This window comes from Coenobita brevimanus, chromosome 57 (assembly GCF_032717465.1).
Source record: "Coenobita brevimanus isolate Jiangsu-jjx chromosome 57, ASM3271746v2, whole genome shotgun sequence".
In the NCBI taxonomy this organism is placed as follows: domain Eukaryota; kingdom Metazoa; phylum Arthropoda; class Malacostraca; order Decapoda; family Coenobitidae; genus Coenobita; species Coenobita brevimanus.
The window spans coordinates 23,519,891-23,541,154 of NC_137010.1; the positions used below are offsets into that span (position 1 = coordinate 23,519,891).

The following is a 21,264-nucleotide window of genomic DNA, read 5'->3' on the forward strand; positions in this document are numbered from 1 at the left end:
GTAGCTTCACATATACAGTACCGTACCTATCTGACAGATTCAATCTGAACGCTGTCACGTTAAAAAGGGGTACCAAATCTCTGGTTATGCACTTCTTCACACAAAATTCATCCAGCCAGCACGATCTCTTGTCAGTCCCTTAGCCTCATCAACTTCCATACCTCTCTTCCTCACACACTCATCCACCATATCCCTCAACCTTCTTCTTGGCCCACCTCACCTCCTCCCTCCTTTAAATTTGCTCAGCTATACCTTTTTCACCACTCTGTTGTCATCCATTCTCTCCACATGACCATACCATCTCAGTACACTTTCTTCTATTCTGGTATCGACAGACTTCCTCACTCCGCATCTTTCACGAATTATATTACTCCATATCCTATCCACTCTCTGTACTACACATACATTCCTCAGCAGTCCCATCGCCACTGTTCTTACTCCTGACTTATCATTTTCGTGCCATACCATAATCTGACATCCGTATGTTAAACTTGGCACTAACGCCCCTTCATGTAAGCCTCGTGAAGCTGCAACACTCAAGCCTCTGTTTCTTATCAAGGCCTTTATAGCACCAGCTACTTTCCTTCCTTATGTCATTCTACTTTCCACTTCTTTTGCACATTTTCCTCTCTATTCTATCACTGTACCCAGGTATTTCAATTCTCACCAATTCCAGTCTTTCTCTCCATTCACTGTGATATCACACTGGGAGTCACCTTCTCTCTCCATAACCATCACAGTACTAACAGTACAAGTAATTAAATAGTCTTACAGTAGCAAGCATAAAACAATGAAGATAGTATTGTATTGATGTGTAGGGTATAGAGGTGGGGGAAAAAAAAAAAATTGAAAAAGCTCATAGTAAACTGACTTTCCTCAGTTAAAAAAGAGTCGGTCAGATGCGGAGGAAAGACGTCGCAAGTCCCTCTTACCATGGAACCGCAAGGATCGGAGCAAGAGTAAGGACCGTGGGGAGACAGAGTACCGGCGCAGGAAGAAGCAAGGGCAGCGTAACACTTCCGACTCCTCAAGTATACGCTCAGACATCAGTGGCAGTCGCACCTCACTCAATTCTTCCTCAGATCTACAGCTGGGAGGAAGACGGGCACTGTCAAAGGAAGTGAGTGACGAGTAAGGCTGTTTGGTTGAGTGTACATCATAAGGGGAATTTTTTGAAGAGTATAGGAAGACTAGGAATTATCTTGAAAGATGGAGTTAATACATGAGAGAAGGAGGTAGTAGTAGTAGTTGTTCCCTAGGCAGTCTGACCGAACAGCCTGGAGTCCCTAAGGAAGGCCATGGCCGAGACCAGGCTTTCCCACAGAGTTCTCAAGGAGTGTATGTTGCGTTGTTGGCGCAGGCGATTGTGTGCAATGCTGCAGTCTTCCATAATACACTCAATATTATGGGGTGCTGTGTTGCATCCTGGACAGGCATCAGCAGTACAGTCATCCAGCCTCTTCTGAAAACTCAAGAGGGCTGGACGATGCCCACATCTCATCCTGGCCAGGTGGACCCTGTCCACACAAGGGAGGTAGGATTCAGAAGGGTGGCTATCAGGAGGCTGTGCATGCAGCTGTGTGTCATCTTTGTGTGACTGAATGGAGCAGCAAGTGATTTGAGCATGGATATGCTTCTGAAAGCAGGTTTGAGGAGGGCGAGGGAGAGATGACAGTATTTGTGTATGATATCATGTGCTGGGTGTTGTTTTGATGTTCCTTGGTATGTGTGTGTGGATGTGCTGCTGTGTTGTGTAGTGGATGGTGTGGGTTTGTGGAGGCTGCAGCAAGAATTGGTGTGCCTCTCATGTCTAGATGACCCTTTACTTTGAGGACTTTGGTTTCTTGGTGTAGGAAAGGAGGTTTGGGGCAATGATGGATGAATGAAGAGAAAAGAATGAAGTTGAAAGCTGGAGTGGAATACATGAGAAGCAGAGGCTTGGAGTGGCAGGAAGAATTAGTGCCGAGTGCAGAGCTGATAAGAGAAGCTTGTGAACAATAATATTCTGTCACCCAGGATGAATTCAAAGATTAAGTAGTTGATAGTTTGTAAATGGTAGCTGTAATGGTTGAGGCTCTGTAGGATGGATTAACGGGTATGACTGTTATTTTAGTGTAAAAGAAATGGCATTAGTTTATTGAATATAATCATTGGGTTCTGTTTCGGCAGGCAAAATGTATATGTGATGAACTTGCCCCTAGTCCAAACTTTTGGGGTTATGAGCACAAAAACTTTTGTTCTGAGTTGAAAGCAGCAATATAGTGAACCAGGAGCAACTTTATTTCCCATTTATATATAATGTATACAGTGAGATCTTACGTTTCATTTGGGTTTGCATATTTACCTTTCACAGGAAAGCCCCAAATTTCCAAGAACTTTTGTCTCATGATCAAGAATTCACCTTTCGCATCAACATATGGGATGCCGGTGGGCAAAGCTGTCGTCAGCTGTAGTGTGCCATGTTGTTTTCATAATTCCTGCCAGCTGTAGTGATCGCAGCCGTGGTTACTTTTTTTTTTTTTTTTTTCCTTTCACTTCGTTCAGCCGTTGTTCTCATATGGATTACCTGTACTGTATTATGGCTTACTCTTCATTCATTGGAGGACCAGGTAATACTGTAGTGGTGACAGTGAAATACCAGGAAGTTCAAAGGATGGAGGCAAGAAGAGAAAAGAACATCATGAGTATCGAGTCGGTGTGAAGAGGAAAAGTATTCGATAGAGGATAAGATGAAGATTTTTCAGGCTTGTGATCCAGTTATTTAATGTTTCATAACATTTTTATCATATTCACATGGTTGTCAGTTATTCTGGTAACCTGTTTTATGAGAATTATATCTCAAAAGTGAGAAAAAGAGTGATTTTGGGAGGGGCCTCAGAACCAATTAGATTTTTTACCATGGAATTAATATTTTTTGGTTTGCGAAATTCCGGTTTCACACCAACCCCATGGTACCAATTTGATGCAAAACTTAGGGTCTCACTGTATTTTGTTTTTATGCAAAGAAGGAAAGTAGCAGTAAATTCATAAGCAGCGTAATAACTACACAACAATAATAATATCACATTACTGTAATTTAACAATAAATGCTGATACTGTAGCAGCCGTGGCTCAGTGGGTTAGAGCGCTCTGCTCTGACCAAAGGGTTGGAGGATCAAATCCACCTAAGGGTCATTGGTAGACATCAGGAAGGGCATCCGGTTATAAAATGCTACACGCTTCAGTCCAAAAGTCCTCTACCCAGGGGCAATGCCTTAGCCCTTCTGGGATACCTGGCATTTACAATAAAAAATAAATAAAAAAAAACAAAAAAAAACTGTTGACTGTACATGTCTTGACATGAGTTAATGTGTGTACCTGCAGTCATTAACAAGTGGTGACCTTGGGAGTCTGAGTGGAGGTGAGGGTTATGGTCGGTGTCGTGTGATGCTGCCAGACCTCAGCAACTCTGTGGTGGCTGTGCGAGGCGACGAGACTGTTCAGGGGCTCTTGACCAAGCTTCTTGAGAGACGCGGTATCTCATACTCAACTTTCGATGTTTATCATCAAAAAACAGACAAGGTAGGTTGATTGGCAGTGTTTTTGAAAGACTGTCTTTAGTACACATTACCATCCTTAAAATAATTGTACTCAGTTCTGTCAGTCTGAATGCTCTTTTAAGCAGAGGAAAATCCTCTGACAGTAGTAGTACTAAAATTAAGAGGTCATCATACTAAATGGGTCAGTAGATTGTTATGTGAATCATACATTCTGAGAACCTCACTTAAGGTAATTAAAATCATGCATTGGCATGGTATACCTTTTTCACCACTCTCTTCAGTTGTGAGACTGTGGTGTGGCATGAAAATGAAAAGTCAAGAGTAAGAGCAGTGGAGATGGGACTCCTGAAGAATGTATGTGGAGCACAGATAGTGGATAGGATATGGAATAATGTGATTCGTGAAAGATGCGGATTGAGGGAGTCTTTGGACACCAGAATCAAAGAGAGTGCACCAAGATGGTTCGGTCATGTGGAGAGAATGGATGACAATAGAGTGGTGAAAGAGGTATATCTGAATGAATTAAAAAGAGGGAGGAGGTGAAGTAGGCCAAGAAGAAGGTGGAGGTATATGGTGGTTGAGTGTATGAGGAAGGGAGGTATGGAAGTTGGTGAGGCTAAGGGACTGACAAGAGGCTAGGCTGGCTGGATGAATTTTGTGCAGAGAAGCACATAACCTGGGATTTGGCACCCCCTTTTCAACATGATAGCATTCGGATTGACTCTTATCAGATAGGTATATGTGGAGCAACAGAACACGGTGAAATTTTTTTTGGCATATCAGATAGAGCTGAGGGCTTGAATGATCAGTAAATGGAAACATGGCCCATTGAATTGAGCAAACTTAGGCTGTCTGAATGTTGCCACTCCTTATCCTGCCCTAGGGTAGGAAAGGAGGTCCAGATGATGATGATGATGGTGATGGCAATAGAATAATATAAAAGAAATATCATTGTTCTGGAAGAATTCATGGTACTGCGTATCTTACTTAAAAATATTCGAGCAGTTAAAGTCAACAGAATTGGTTATAACTATTAACTTTTTCACAAATACATTCAAAACAGTATTGTACTTATAACTAAAAGTGGGATGATTACCATTGTATGTGAAAGTTGTAAGCATAAATATAATTTCTAGCCTTCCTTGCATCTCACAATAGATATAACTTGAAGAAGGATAGCTTTCCTGTTTTGACTTAGTACAGATTGAGAAGGGTGCCCATAGTGAGGGAGATAACTTAGGGTGTTATTATATGTGTTAATACAACCTCTCCCAACAGTTGATAGATAAGAGTGAGGATAGCTGTATTTTGGGAGGCCAGGAAGTCAGAATAGAACGACGTATTCTGTTCCGGCTGGACCTGCCTGGCCGCAAAACTGTCTGTGTCAAAGCCAAGCCTGGCAAACTGGCCTTGGATGTGCTTAAGCCCATACTGCTCAAGTATGGCTACAAAATGGAGCTCATGTTTGTTCATAAGGTCAGTGCTGCATCTATAACATGCGAATTTATTATGTTTGTCAATTGGTATGCATATATGAGAGAGAAAGACAGACTTTTAAATAATAAACTCCCTTTGCTACCATAACTTAACATGCCAGCTTTGTTGTACATGTACTGTACTGCATTTACTTCTGATAGCTTCTCATAACCTGAACAAAAATAGTAGTAGCAAGAACAGCTTGTACTAAATATCTTTGGTCAGAGAGTTATAGCAGTGGAAATTGTTTATGCCCCATTCACCACCATAAATCTAAGATGAATATCATTTGGCAGTAGCAAGAGTGTAAATGAGAAGTCATGTTCCTGAAGGAGTCAAGAACAAGAGTAGACCATTCATAGCTAACACTGCTTCCTTGTCCCATCAGGTAGGGGAGGAGAAAGGGATCAATCTGAAATGCCAGTTAGATGAACTAGATGGCCAGAGATTGGTGGTGCAGACGAAGGAAGAAGTCAAAGGTAAGAGTTTGCTTTGACTGTAATACATTAGACCCTCCTTACCTTCATGTAACCAAAAATATAAACGAAAAAATTTAATTTTTAAATGTATTCACTTTATTATGGTGTCATTACAAGAGAAAATGTACTGATGTGTGGTTCTATAGTACTGTAGTGGTACAACAATATATCTATAGGGTAAAAACTGGAATTTACTTTGTACACCACAGTATATCAAACACTGTGGTGTAATATGTGGTGTTTTCAGGAAGTACAATAGATTATCAACATTTTACATAGCTAACCAAAGACTCATTAATCCCTGAACTTGTTAGAATGGGGCGTGGAAGGTGGTCGTCAGAAGAAGCGTACAACCACCCTGGATGAGATCACCAACAAGGTATTCGAGGACCTGCTCAAGGGGAAGGCTGACCAGAACTTTGATGAGCTGGGAATCCTAGACTTTGATGCTCGCTCCTCTAGGGTCAGTGAACTTATGACATTGACTTTCATGAGACATTATGGCCTATGTCGTTATATATTTTACTGTCTTTTCCACAATACCTTGTAAGGGGTGGTATGGTACAGGTACTGGATTTTACTGTACTACTGTACTTATCATTACAGATAGTCCTCATTATGTTAGAGATGTGTTTCCTAATGTCACAACTTTTTAAGTGTAGCTGGCACTTTAACTGAGGAAGATCAGCTTTACAGGCAGGAAATGATTGTAAGAGTTACAGCTGAAACACACAAAAAATATCACATAACAAAGACATACTTTAGTAGATAGCCTTGGCCACCCTACACATCATAAGAGGAATATGGGAAAAGTATTAATGGTGTTTACTCTTCCTTCACTGTAATACTACTCCTCACATCATGATACACTCTCACTTCATGCATAACTTACAACACAGACAGGTTTTCATCATAACCACAACAAAAGATGTTGGGGGCAAAGCCAAGAACAGCCTTTTCTCTTGAGAAATGACAGAGGAGAAAGGAAATGCCAGTTACTGTTTCCTTCTCTTATGCAATGGGAGGTTTAGGATCCTTGTAACACAAGCATTGAGTATTGGAGTTACTGTATTCCAGCAGCATTATAAGGATGGACAGGGAGAGGGGAGACAGCCTCCAGTTCTCACCCCATTCACCTTTTTTGTATAATGTGGATGGAATACATATGTAGTATTCTGTGCCTTTGTCCGCACTTGTCAGCAGGACTGTATCTATTTATTTACCTTTTTCTGGGTGTCCATTGATGAAATAGTATAGAATTACTACAACAAACAGACCTCCTTTCTGCCTTATCTTGAGTCATCAGGATTGTAGTCCTACTCCCTCATTTTTTCCCAGTAAAATCTAAACCACCGTAGTATACCTAAAAAAATTGGGAAATTAATTCAAACAATACACCAAGTTTGAGTATTTCTTGCGAATTGTGTTGGCAGTACGTCAGCTTCAACATTCTCTGGTATTCTCGTCTGACATGTCTTTATTACTGTACTTTCCATCATTCAGTTTCAGATCCGATATTAGTTCTGTTTTCATCCTAGTAAGAATTAATGTCTTCCAGCAGACTGATAACAGCAGTGACAGATCATCAGGAATCCTGGGAAGCTTCAGTCGCAGAAACTCTTTGGCCCCAGAGAAGGTAAGGCATTATTCTAGCTGTAAAACCTGTGGCCATCTGTAGAGGGATTTTGCAACACCACATTCATTACTGTGTCAGTGTCAGGTGTAAATGCAATTATTCACCTTAATGTGTTGTCATTTTTACTTATTAATTATTTTTTTTTTTTTAATGTACAGAACACTTTTAATGATGGATGAGTGTGGGGTTTATTTTCATTTGTGACTTACACTTAAGTCTTTCATCTCTGCTAAAGCCCATGGTGTTACCTTACATTTGTATACAGATGATAAAAGTATTTATGTGGAATTACAAGTGATACGGAAATTTAGGAACTAATGAAGTGTCTGATGCCTGGTATTAAGATCTGGATGGCCGAGAGAAAGTTTATATGACATTAAACTGAGATTACCATTATTTGACAGAACAGAGATGATGACAGTGATGCAGTTTATTAATCTCGGGGGAAATACAGTCCTGTTAATTTCATCAGATATCTTGGTGTATACTTAATTTCAAAACTGAACTTGGAGGAGCATGTAGATTCTTTGGTGAAAAGAAACAGTTTTCATTTTCAAAAACTGTATGCAATAAATCAGTTCATAGATTTTCAGTGTCTTTTGACACTGACTTACTCATTATTTCATGTGTTGACTGAAGTCAGTGTCTTTTGACACCGACTCACTCCTTAACTCTTTCACTTCAGGTGTTTTTTTTGGCTGGATATCCTACACGGGGGGTGTTTGAGATATATAAAGATAATTGTTTTGATAAAATATTCCACACCAAAAAATTGACCATAATTTCCTGAGTAAAATGATGTCTAATATGATGTAAAAAAAATAATAATTTCCTTTGTGGTGAGCTTCCAAAACCTGTGGTGTTGGAGCTCCTCTACTGCCAGACGTATGCCATCCTGTATAATGATGAACTCAGAGCTGTTCATTTGTAGTAGCACTTTCATTTTCACTCTTATTTTCATCTGGCAACATAATCTGAGTCATCAAACATCACTTCCATCAGATCCAGGTAAGCTGCCGTGGCAGCAAAACATCTCATACCACATGCCTCAACATACTTCTTGTACATGACAAAAATAATAGACAATAAAATAGTCCTCATGTAGTGCTGCTCTTGGGTGTCTGCCCTTTCCTCTCCTCCAACCTTCATTCCTTCCATCCACTTCTGTCTTTCTTTCGCCCTCTTTCCTTCCATTCACTTCTGTTTTTTCTCCTTCATTCTTTCCTCATCCTTCTGGCTACGGGCAACTTTACTCTCCCTCTTCTGTCTTTCTTTCCTTCATTCTTTCCTCTTCCTTCTGCCTGTGGGTGACTCTACACTGAGTGACAGGCCAAATGGTTCCCTGTACACCAGGAAACCATTTGCTATGCTAGGTGATGACCATATAACCAAGTTTTGGGGCCTGGTTGTTTAGTGGGTAATTACGGCGCTCCAATCGGACTGAGCCGGTGAAGGTTTATATCCAAGGGATGGTTGGGGTTTATTGCTCACGTAATGTGGAAATGTGCATGGAAAAGTTTGGAAGGAATGAGAGAGTGTTTTTGATTGGTGATATGAATGGTAAAGTTGGGAATGTGAAGGTGGATGGAATAGTTGGTGAGTGGGGTGTGCCTGCCGAGATAGATGAGAATGGGAGTGTGTTAGTGGACACTTGTGCTGGGAGGGGGTTGGTGATAGCCAATACCCTCTTCAGGCATAAAATGATCCACAGGTATACATGGCAAGTGATGAGACGGGTGGGTGGTGAACTGAATGAAAGGAAGGCAATGATTGATTATGTGTGTGTGGATGAAAGGATGCGAAGATGTGTAAAGGATGCAAGAGTGTATAGAGGTTGGGGGAGTGGACTTTCTGACCACTACTTGGTGGTGGCCAGAATTAGGATGCAAGTGAGATGGAGGAATAGAAGAAGGGAAAGACGAGAGGAAGGAGTAGTTGCAAGGAGAGTGGAAAGGTTACAGAAGGATGAGAAAAAGGCAAAGTATAAGAGAGAAGTGGAGGAACGATTGGGCAAATATGAATTGGAGCAGATGGGAGACGTGGAAGGTGTGTGTAAGATATTTACAGAAGAAATATGTGCAGCATGTGATGTGGTGTGTGGAAGGACGAGAAGGCGGAGGGGGGTACAAGGAACAGCGTGGTGGACTGAAGAGGTGAAACAGGCTGTGGCACAAAAGAAGAAAGCATACAATGAATGGGTGAGAAATAGGGGCGTGGAAGAAGTTGAGAGGCGGAAGAGAGAGTTATATGTGGAGAGGAAGAGAGAGGTGAAAAGATTAGTAAGAGAGAGTAAGAAGAGAGTGGATGAGGAATTTGGAAGGAATTGGAGTGTAAAGTGGAGGGACTGTAAGAAAATGTTCTGGAGAGAAGTGAAAAGAGTAAGACAGGGTGGAAGTGAAGTTAGCAGGGGAGTGAAAGATAAAAATGGTAGATTACTAGTGGAGAAGGGAGAAAAAGTGAGCAGATGGAGAGAACACTTTAAGGAATTGTTGAACGTAGAGGATGGAAGTAATGCAAGTATAAGTGGCTGGGGAATGGCTGGGAGAAGGAGGGAGGTGAGAAGACAGGAAGAAATCAGTAGGATAGAAGTTGTGGAAGCAATGAAGAAAGTTAAATCGGGGAAAGCCCCAGGAATTGATGGAGTGTGTGGTGAAATGCTGAAGCATGGGGGAGAGATAGTAGTAGAATGGATGTGGAAGCTGTGCAGATTGGCCTGGGAGGAAGGTAGAGTCCCGGAGGATTGGAAGTCAGGTATAATTATACCCTTGTACAAAGGAAAAGGGGAAAAAGAATTGTGTGGTAATCATAGGGGCATTTGTCTTCTTAGTATTATAGGAAAAGTGTATGGTAGGATACTTATAGACAGAGTTAAAGAAAGAACAGAGAAATTAGTTGGAGAAGAACAGGGAGGCTTTAGGAAGGGAAGAGGTTGTGTAGATCAGATATTCATTCTTAGATCTTTAGTGGAAAAGTTTCTAAAGAAGGGAAAGAAGTTGTATGCGGCTTTCATGGATTTGGAGAAAGCACATGACAGGGTGGATAGACAAGGATTGTGGAAAGTGTTAAGAATATATGGAGTAGATGGGAAGTTGTTGAATGCTGTGAAGAGTATGTACGATGGTGCGAAGGCTGCAGTGCGTGTGGATGGTGAACTAAGTGAATTTTTCTCTTTGAAAGTTGGTTTGAAACAAGGATGTCATGTCTCCATGGTTGTTCAATCTGTACATGGATGGGGTAATAAAAGAGGTACAAGGTAGAGTAGTGGATGTTGGAGTGGCCCTGGTGAGAGAGGATAGTGTTTGGAAACTCCCTGTACTGTTGTTTGCAGATGATACTGTGTTGTTGAGTGAAGACGAAGGGGAGCTGCAAGGCTTGGTGGATGAGTTTGAGAGAGTGTTTAAGAAACGGAACCTAAAGGTGAATGTAGGGAAGAGTAAAGTGATGGTCTTTGAGAGAGGTGAAGTTAGTGAATGTACAGCGAGGTTAGATGGTGAGGAATTGGAAAATGTGAGTACGTTTAAGTATTTGGGTAGTGTGATGAGTAAGGATGGAGGTTTGGAGGGTGAAGTGCTTGAAAGGGTACAGCAGGGAAGAAAGGTTGCTGGTTCCTTGAAAGCAGTGATAAGAAACAGGGAAGTGAGCATGGAAGTGAAAAAGTTACTACATGACAGTATTGTGATACCAACTCTAACGTACGGAAGTGAAGCTTGGACATTGTTGGAAGGACACAAGTCAAGAGTGAGAGCAGTGGAAATGAGTTATTTAAGAGGAGCCTGTGGAGTCACATGGAGAGACAGGCTGACGAATGAGGATATAAAGGAGCGTTGTGGTGTGGATGTGGATGTGATAGGAAGCGTTATGAGGAACACACTGAGGTGGTTTGGCCATGTGGAGAGGATGGAGGGCGAAAGACTGACGAAGAGAGTGTATGTGAGTGAGGTGGAGGGGGGAAGAGGGAGGGGGAGGCCGAGGATGAGATGGAGGGATGGGGTGGAGAGGCATATGAGAGAGGGGGGTGTGAGTTGGGAGCAGGGCAGTGAAATGGCGGGGGACAGGGCGACTTGGAGGCGATTTGTTTGTGGCCACCCCAAACAGGATTGAGGCGTCTGGCAATAGATAGATAGATAGATAGTAATGCCACTCAGGGATGAGTGAGGTTAGTCACTCTCATCTTAAATGTCAGGACCAACTTACCTAGCCCCGGGCCCCTACACTCCTCATGGAGCAGTGTAGGATTGGATGTTGGATGGATGGAAGTAGTCCTTCTGTGATGGCAGCTCCTCAGTCTTGCCACCTTCTGGTACTGAACCAGTATTGGATCCCTAGTACTGGCGCACAAATATAAAAAGTCCAGAACAAGTATATGTGCCCCCCCCTTTTTGAGTTTTGACTTGCTAGTTTCTGTAATCTGTAGATGAGTAAACCATCACATAATACAATAGTTCAAGGTGTATTTTGAGATTATTAATACAGTAAAAGTCCTCTAATCCGAACGGCAGAGGACCGAGGGTCTTTCGGACTTGGTTGTTTCGGACTGTTGAGAGGGACCTTTGAAAACATTGGAAATACAGGTATACCCCAGTTTAACAATGCAGTTGGTTAAGTAAGAACCCATCGTTAGGCAGGGTATTGTATATCGGGGTCGATTTAACATGTAAAGTATAAGGATGCGTTTTTCAGCCTTGGGTTTCCCCCCCAACCAAGTACTAAACCCACCCAAATAAGTCCTAAAACAAGTTTAATGCCAATCTAAATGGCCTGTAAAAGAAGCTAACCTAAGCCCAAAACCTGTAAATAACCCACTAAAACCAACAAATAAAATCTGAAGTCGTCAAATATGTCTGGAAAAATGACAGTGTTCACCTCACCTGTGGCAAAAATACATTAATCTAAGTCTAAAAGCAATTTATAAATCAATCTAAACACACAATTTTAGTCTAAAATTTCATCAAAATCGGTAAAAAAAATACAAACCCATCATTTAACCGGGGTTTGGCCATTGTTAGGTGGGGTATGATGGCATTTCTACCCCCATCATTAAGCCAGGGTATTGCATCTAGAGGTATCGTATATCGAGGTATATCTGTATGTACAGTACATGATCGTTAAACATTTAAAATGAGATGGGTTATTGTTTTAGACACTGGAAATGCATAGATGTGTAGCAGAATAGTTGCTGGCAGATACATCCACAGGGCTCTTGCTAACTGCCGATGGTTGCCAGCCATTTGACTCCTAAGGTTTCAGATTTACGAGCCCGATAAATTTTTGATAGCCAAACTGACTACAAGCCGAAATATTTTACGATCAGTAAATATATTTATTTACACATATTCATATTACAGATATTCATTCTTAGATCTTTAGTTGAAAAGTTTCTAGAGAAGGGAAAGAAGTTGTATGCGGCTTTCATGGATTTGGAGAAAGCATATGACAGGGTGGATTGACAAGGATTGTGGAAAGTGTTAAGAATATATGGAGTAGATGGGAAGTTGTTGAATGCTGTGAAGAGTATGTACGGTGGTGCGAAGGCTGCAGTGTGTGTGGATGGTGAACTAAGTGAATTTTTCTCTTTGAAAGTTGGTTTGAAACAGGGATGTGTCATGTCTCCATGGTTGTTCAATCTATACATGGATGGGGTAATAAAAGAGGTACAAGGTAGGGTAGTGGATGTTGGAGTGGCCCTGGTGAGAGAGGATAGTGTTTGGAAATTCCCTGTACTGTTGTTTGCAGATGATACTGTGTTGTTGAGTGAAGACGAAGGGGAGCTGCAAGGCTTGGTGGATGAGTTTGAGAGAGTGTGTAAGAAACGGAATCTAAAGGTGAATGTAGGGAAGAGTAAAGTGATGGTCTTTGAGAGAGGTGAAGTTAGTGAATGTACAGCGAGGTTGGATGGTGAGGAATTGGAAAATGTGAGTACGTTTAAGTACTTGGGTAGTGTGATGAGTCAGGATGGAGGTTTGGAGGGTGAAGTGCTTGAAAGGGTACAGCAGGGAAGAAAGGTTGCTGGTTCTTTGAAAGCAGTGATAAGAAACAGGGAAGTGAGCATGGAAGTGAAAAAGTTACTACATGACAATACTGTGATACCAACTCTAACGTACGGAAGTGAAGCTTGGACATTGTTGGAAGGACACAAGTCAAGAGTGAGAGCAGTGGAAATGAGTTATTTAAGAGGAGCCTGTGGAGTCACGTGGAGAGACAGGCTGACGAATGAGGATATAAAGGAGCGTTGTGGTGTGGATGTGGATGTGATAGGAAGCGTTATGAGGAACACACTGAGGTGGTTTGGCCATGTGGAGAGGATGGAGGGTGAAAGACTGACGAAGAGAGTGTATGGGAGTGAGGTGGAGGGAGGAAGAGGGAGGGGGAGGCCGAGGATGAGATGGAGGGATGGGGTGGAGAGGTATATGAGAGAGGGGGGTGTGAGTTGGGAGCAGGGCAGTGAAATGGCGGGGGACAGGGCGACTTGGAGGCGATTTGTTTGTGGCCACCCCAAACGGGATTGGGGCGTCTGGCAATAGATAGATAGATAGATAGATTTACACATTGTGATGATTAGAATCATATAATGAGGTTTTAAACATTCACAATGGCAACAAGGAAAGACTTAATAATCGATCACAATGTGTTTTATTCATTTAAGTGAGATTTATTTGTAGTTTGCTCCTCGCCAAAGTGGATGTATTTTCTCCTCGCCAAAAGGCGACTTAAAATGTTAAATTTGTTCGCCGAAGGGAAAAAATACTCGCATTTGTGAGCTGTGGCTCGCCAAACATGAGCCCTGATCCAAGTCCAGGAGTAAGTCCAAGCCAGAGAAAGCCTTAGATAAAGTCCAGCCAAATTTGAAAAAGCCCAGAAAATTTCGAAAATTTTCGCCTTGAAAAATTCGGAGTGTTGGGGTGTTTGGATTATGGTGGTCGGATTTGAGGACTTTTACTGTACTATTATTTTTTTTATCATCTTAAAAAACACTTTAAGCAAGTAAACTCAAATGGCTTATAATGCTTTGGAGCACTACAAGGGTTTTTTTTAGGCATAGTTAAACCACAGTTATGAGGACACTTTTGGTAGGGTTTCCATTATTCATGGATTTCACTATTCATGGATGTGTCTGTTCCATAACACCTGTGAAAAATAAGGGATGACTGTACTGTGACTCTGTGAGTCAGTCTGGCTAATTTTTTAATGAAAAGGGTTCAGTAGGTATTGAACAGGGCTGCTGGACTTCCTTTTGGTCTCCTCTACCGATTCCTATTACTCCATTCTTAATTAAATTGCATTGGCTTCCAGTAAAAGCCAGGACTGAGTGTAAAAATTGTCCAGCAATCATCAAGGCTCATTAATTTGATGAACCTAAGTATATTGCTGAAATATTACCTCCTCCCACTAAGCATTCTGGAATTACTTTGCATAGGAATATTTACATCATACTTCTTGATGAGCCCAGAGCACTATAGTCGCAGTGCACGAATCTGAAGGTGTCATTATCATACCCTAGCAACTTACCAGTGAACAGTGCATCCAATTTTGTATCATACACAAATCATATTATTATACACGAACATTATAATACAGGAACATATTATTCATGAATTATATGCGTATTATATTATACGCAAAATCGGACACAGTGTTGATGGGTAAGTTGTGACAGCACAATAATGACACTTCAGACCCGTGCGCTGTGACTATAATGGAGCATCTTTTTGCTTCACATTCCTTTTCTTATACAGTACCCAAATTATTTAATAAGTTATCCATATCTGTAAAGCAATCTTCTTTGTGGATTCAAAGCTTCCAGAGGTGACCGGAGGTATTTGTTGTTGTTGTTGTTGTAGCTTAACCCTGATCTGCCTGGCAGAATAGATCAGGTAAGCAGCTGCCATTATGGGGGTCATATGAGGCACTCCATGGAGGAACAACGAACTCACCAAAATAAGGTTTTGATATACAGGAGGATTAAAGTTGGGCAGTTTTATTTTTGCCATAATGCCACCAAATATTGTTGGAAAAATATGATTATGGTCTCATTTTGAAGCTTTGGGGTTACATGATAGTGGGAGATGTCCAAAATAAAGTTTATATTGCTATAAATGTAAGCAATCAAGGCAAACAATCACCCCCATGTTTACCACACAATCATCTATCCCAAACATACATACATTTTTCCCCCCAAACATGTCCTAAACAGTACATTAGTATAAAAGATAGTAACAAAAAGTAAAATAGTCATAATTATTATAAATAAATGGTATTGGTATGCACATTTATTAATGGCCACAAAACATGATGATAGTAAGCAGAAACAACAAAACAATGGTAATTACATTAATTGTAACCATGTTTCTTCTTGTAAAGTATTGTAGGTGGTTAGTTGATGGTACATAGTTAAGAGTAATCTAGAAAATCCTCAACTGGATCTTCATCACTCTGAGCAGCTGTGTGGTCACCATCCGTCTATCAGCAACAGGTTGCGAGGCGTATGGGTTGACATAAGCCCTATCTTTTTTATTTTGTTTCTCCTTGGCCACAACTCGGTTTCCACTTATGAACGCACCTCTGGTTCCTGGAGGTACCAGGAACATTCATCTCTTCATCACAATTATTATCACTCTTGATGACCACCAAATACACCAAAAACTCACAAAAAAAATGTGGAGTAAATCCAGAGATGGCTGACTAGTGGGACTGGGATTGGCTGGCTGGGAGGCATGACGTGAGATGTGCTTTTTCATTGGCTGCCTGTGATGGTGGCTTCGGACCTTCACCACGAAGCCATGGCTGAGAGCTTGTGGACAACACCGCATGGTCTGTCCTGTTGAAAGGCATGGGAATTTCAGAGGAGAAACTCAGAGCACCCCAGTATCTGACCTGTCCATTCTCTTCTGTACATCCTCACATATCTAGAACCACAGAAAATGGATTTCCTAGCCTGTGGTGAGTTTGGACTTCATCCATGGAGTGCTACACATCATAGATATCTTACACTGTTGATGTTGTCTGCATCTTAGTATGATATGTGCTGTGCAGTGCTCCAGTATGTTATGTTTTGTGGGCCTGTTTTACTATCAGAGTATGTGTCATCTAAGATTCCACCCAACCCAAATCTAAGCTGGTAGCTGAGGAGGGCTGGGTGATGTCCTGATCTAAGCCTAGATGCTGGAGACTTTTCTTTCACATAAGGTTATCAGGAATATACTATTCAAACCTGAGGACCCCATACTTCGAAGGTTATAATATGGCATAGGCTGTTTTAAAACTAAGACCAGTGTGAGAGAATGGAAGAAGTATGTGAGGTAAGGAAGCCTGTATAGGCAGGAGGAAGTATTGTACTGTAGTGATTAGTGATGGAGAGGCTTGGTAGCATTTTCATTGTTTCTACCCTTAGATGATGTCTGGGATTAGCTGCCATATCTTCACGGACATTGAGTTTCCCTAGCCAGTTTTCCTTACCAGTTTTTCTGCATATGGCACATAACTGTGTATAGTATTTGTGCATAATATGTTGATATCAAGAAAACCATGTTGGAGGGACCGAAGTCAAGAGTGAGAACAGTGGAATGAGTTATTTGAGAGGAGCATGTGGAGTCACATGGAGAGACAGACTGACAAGTGAGGAAGTGAAGGAGTGTTGTGGTGTGGATGTGGATGTGATAGGAAGCGTTAGGAGAAACACACTGAGGTGGTTTGGACATGTGGAGAGGATGGAGAGTGAGAGACTGACAAGGAAAGTGTACTGTTGTGAGTGAGGTGGAGGCCAAGGATGAGATGGAGGGATGGAGTGGAGAGGTATATGGGAGAGGAGGGGGTGAGCTCGGAGCAGGGCAATGAAATGGCGGGGGACAGGGCGACATGGAGGTGATTTGTTTGTGGCCACCCTTTACAAGATTGAGGTATCTGGCAATAGATAGATAAATAGATCAGAAAGATGTAATTAACATGAGAGAATGATGAATTGGAATATGCAGAGTAAATAACCTGAGAACAATTGATAGGAAGCTTCCAGAGCTTAAATGATTGATTATGTTCCTAGGTGTCTGGCAAGAGATAAAATGGTATTTGCTCTTCTGTTAATATCCATTTCACTCCACAGGACTCGAAGGCAAGGAAAGGCAGCCGATGCAGCGTGCAGGAGAACATGAGTGTGCGAGGGATGATACCACCAGACCATGCCATGGTTACCAAGCGGCGAGGCAACAACCCTGCCACTGTCAGGCAGGAGAATGATGGTGTGTGTGTGTGTGTGTGTGTGTGTGTGTGTGTGTGTGTGCACGCACACACATGCATGTGCCTACTTATACTCATTTATTTGTACTTTTACCCATCGTGTCTGGCACATATTCCCGCAAACCCTCCCCACAGCAGGGCATTCCTGAGAAAATTGTCTATTTTTAAAACTTCATATCTCAGTTAATACTTAACCAAAAATAAATAACAGTGTCATAATACTCACCAATCCTTTGACTTCAGGCTGATTGCATCAGATGGTCTGTGAAGTGAAGTGGGTGTAGGGAGGGTGAGTGAGTGGGAAACGGGGTAATTTTTGTTGTTTTTTTGCTGGTGTCCGGATGCGTGGCAGAGGTTTGGTGACACAACTAAGGTTTAGACGAGCCCTCCACAATAATAACACTTCGATAACACTTCCAGAAGACTGCAATCCACCACAAACACTGTTTGTGTGAAAAATTATCCATAATTGGGCGTACTTGCCGCTGGGAGGCCGGTAACCATAGCAACAGCCTTGAGGTAGGCTGCCTGCTTGCCTTACCACCACACCACCTTATAGACAGACAGACAGACTCTCTTTCTCTCAAACACACACACACACACACACGGAGATGTATGTTTGGTTTGCATTGTTGCTTGATTCTGGCACCGCTGTGCGACTAGAAGTTTGCATATTACAGCTGCTACAAATACTACTGTTACTACAACTACTGCTACTACCAATACTACAACTACCACTACTACAAGTACTGCTACTACCACTACTGCCACTACTACTACTACTACTACTACTCCATAAAACCTAAAAAAAAAATATTTTGAACAAAATAGTTGTTCACATACTGTCCATAATCAAAAATACTGTATTTTCCACCATAACAATTTTTTTCTTGTGATTTAGACTTTTAAGTCATAATAAATATACACACACGAAAACTTTCAATACAAAATAAGGCACTGATTTCATCACGAAACAAACTTTCTGCCTCCATTATTCACGTAAATAGACAAAGTGGTGGCGCAAGGCACTGCATGTCCTCCTCCCTTTCTCCACTCCACTATATTTTCCATTATAATAGTTTTTCCCTGTGATTTGTACTTTTTCATCATCATAAACATACACACACAAAAACTTTCAGTAAAAAATAAGGCACTGATTTCATCATGAAACAAACTTTCTGCTTCCATTATTCACATAAATAGACAGAGTGGTGGCACGAGGCTCAACGCACCACGTTTCCTCCTTCCTCCCTCCCTCCTCCACCTCCTTCCTTTCTCCACTTCCTACCTCCTCTTCCATCTCCTCATCTGTGCCATTATTCCCCTCTCCAGGAACATCAATACCCTCTGAACCATTCTCATCATCGGAAATAGCAGATGAACACACAAGGGGAAACATTGGGTGCACAGTGGAGGGCTCACCTCTTTCACCCTGTTCATAAGATGCATAAATATCAACATTCATCATGGTGGTTGCTCTCCTGAGAGGATAATGTTACCTCGAGTTCTCTCCCTATCGCAATCACTAAGGCCTTTTCTTTTCTGACCTTTGAACTTCATTGGTGTTGAAGTTGGCAACTGTGGGCGCTTAGCCAAGGATCCAGACACAGGGAAAACTTTTTGCATAGGTCTAACCATTATGGAGGTATGCCGGTAAGTGAAGCATGACTCAGATGTTTGCAGGAGGGTTGCTAGTGGCTGTGTGTGGTGAAAATAACCCGCAGAATATTCAAACAATGCCACGAAAACACAAGATAATGTAAACGTATCACCCGGACATCCCAGGGGCGTCATGTATATGTGTCACCCAGACGCGATGAGTTAATATTTTTGAGCCAAGCTCTTAGTGTCTCATCTTCTTTCCTTGTTGCATCATGCATTTCTTTAAACTTGTGAATATTTTTAGCACACACAATCTCGTCCGGCAGTTGGCTCTATGCATCAGTCAATTGAATGGAAAACTGTGCTTTTATTTATCTTTATGTCTTATCTTCCCTATTCTCCTAAAATGATCTCTTGATCATCTGATCGTTGTATTACATAGTGTTCCTTGTCAGTCTGTCTGTCAGTCTGTCTACTGTATAGCCAGACGCCATAATTCCGTAAAGGGTGGCCTTTTGATTTTCGAGTTAGCTTTTTTATGGGGAGGGGCACTAATCCTCTGCCAACCCACTTGTTGACACATAGAGTTGGTTCCTTATTAGTTACACATTTATAAAGCATTATCATATCCCCTCTTATTCTCCTTTCCTTGAGTGCTGGCCAGTCCAGCCCCCAGCCATTCATCATAGCTGTCTTTCATGCTTGTGGCCCATTTTTACTGTTCTCTTCACTTTCTCAGTTTTAATCTTATGTTTTTTTTAAATGGTGGACCAAACATTATCCTTGATAAATCTAAAAATTTTTGCATCAGCAAACATATTCATATAGCTGCCAGTGATAACATTTTCCACTGCATCATTTATTTAGGCCTGGAACATTACCAGAGCCAAAACCAAGCCTTGAGGAACTCTACTTATTACTTTCCTCCAGCCCAAATACTTTCCTTATATTACCGTTCAAATCTCCCTCTACACTAGAAAATCCTCCATCCACTTTAACCCGCCGCGTCCCGTTGACGTATATATACGTCCAAACGTTTTGTAACTGTGAGGCCTGTTGATGTATATAAACGTGCCGCAGTTGCAAGGTCTGTCATTTGCACATTTTTCAAATTTCGCTCGTGATTTTTGGTACATATACACGGGACACTTTCCTCTACATGATGCCAGGCAGGGACAATGCCTTACCCCGCATGACCTTCCCCCCTGCACGCCATTGTCTCGGCAATTCACCTGTTACCAGTGACCTGGCCAGTAAAGACATGTCGTGCCACGGTACGAAATTCAAGGCCAGAGTGATTCCCCAATCGATGACAATGTGGAGGACAAAGTTTACGTAACATTAGAGGAAGAAACAGTCAGAAATGATGATCAGGTAATGTTGCCAAAAAAGGTAAGGTATGTTGATGTTTTTGGTGAGTGAAACAATGCTTATATTGCTTATATTACTGTGTGAAAACCAGTATACTCTCGTACTGCATATAAATTCGTACCAAATGAATAAATAAATACCGTTTACGAGTGGTGTGGAATAGTTACCTTCCCATAGAACTTGTTTTCTTTGGAGCCAGCCTGATAGAAAAGCCAGTAAGGTAAGGGGTACTACTACCTCTATTCAGTATTTTTAAATCTCAGGTGAGCAATTTCTCTATGAATTTTCGATGTTTCTCACCAAAAGCGGAGGTTTGAGCCAAAAAAAAAAAAAATCCAAAATTGGTCGGTGAGATTGGTCACTCTCATTTGAAATGTCAGGACCAGTTGCCCAGCCCCAGGCTCCTACGCTCCTCATGGGGCAACGTAGGATTGGATGATGGGAGGATGGATGGATAGTTTTCACTTTGCTATTCACATAGCTATAGAGGAACTTGGGTTCCTCAACTCATCTGGCCACTATATCTCTCTCAAATTTTATTTCAGCATCCCTCCTAATAACTGTGTACATAAATATTTCTAGATTGCATGTACCTTGCATATGCTTATCTTCTGTATCTGTACATGTCTTTCTTCCTTTAAATTTGGGTATGTATTTCTGTACATACCCTAGATTATGTAACAGATTGTCATTGTCCGTAAGACAACTCTCTGCTGTTGAATCCTTTAAGAGACAGCTGAAATCCTTTCTTTTTTCAAAATGCTATGACCTGGAGAGAGGTACTATAACGGATGATTATAGGGTTTAATTATTGCCACTTTCATGTATATATGATGTAGCTTGTATTATATACAAGAAATGTCACAATTCTTGTAATTGTAAAAATAATGTATGGGTGTCGAGCGCTAGTGAATTCCCAAAGGAAGAACTGGCG

At 41.5% G+C, this 21,264-nt stretch overlaps 1 protein-coding gene across 1 annotated transcript in view; it reads left to right on the top strand.

Annotated features, from left to right (window-relative positions):
• The window catches only part of LOC145401931 (regulator of G-protein signaling loco-like), a 277,337-nt gene that overhangs the window by 236,038 nt on the left and 20,035 nt on the right, over positions 1 to 21,264 (top strand). The window contains exons 8-14 of the mRNA XM_080274037.1: positions 881 to 1,120; positions 3,364 to 3,561; positions 4,818 to 5,015; positions 5,404 to 5,494; positions 5,809 to 5,957; positions 7,056 to 7,130; positions 17,224 to 17,359. Coding sequence (XP_080130163.1) covers positions 881 to 1,120; positions 3,364 to 3,561; positions 4,818 to 5,015; positions 5,404 to 5,494; positions 5,809 to 5,957; positions 7,056 to 7,130; positions 17,224 to 17,359 — 1,087 coding nt within the window. The remainder of the gene's footprint in view (positions 1 to 880; positions 1,121 to 3,363; positions 3,562 to 4,817; positions 5,016 to 5,403; positions 5,495 to 5,808; positions 5,958 to 7,055; positions 7,131 to 17,223; positions 17,360 to 21,264) is intronic.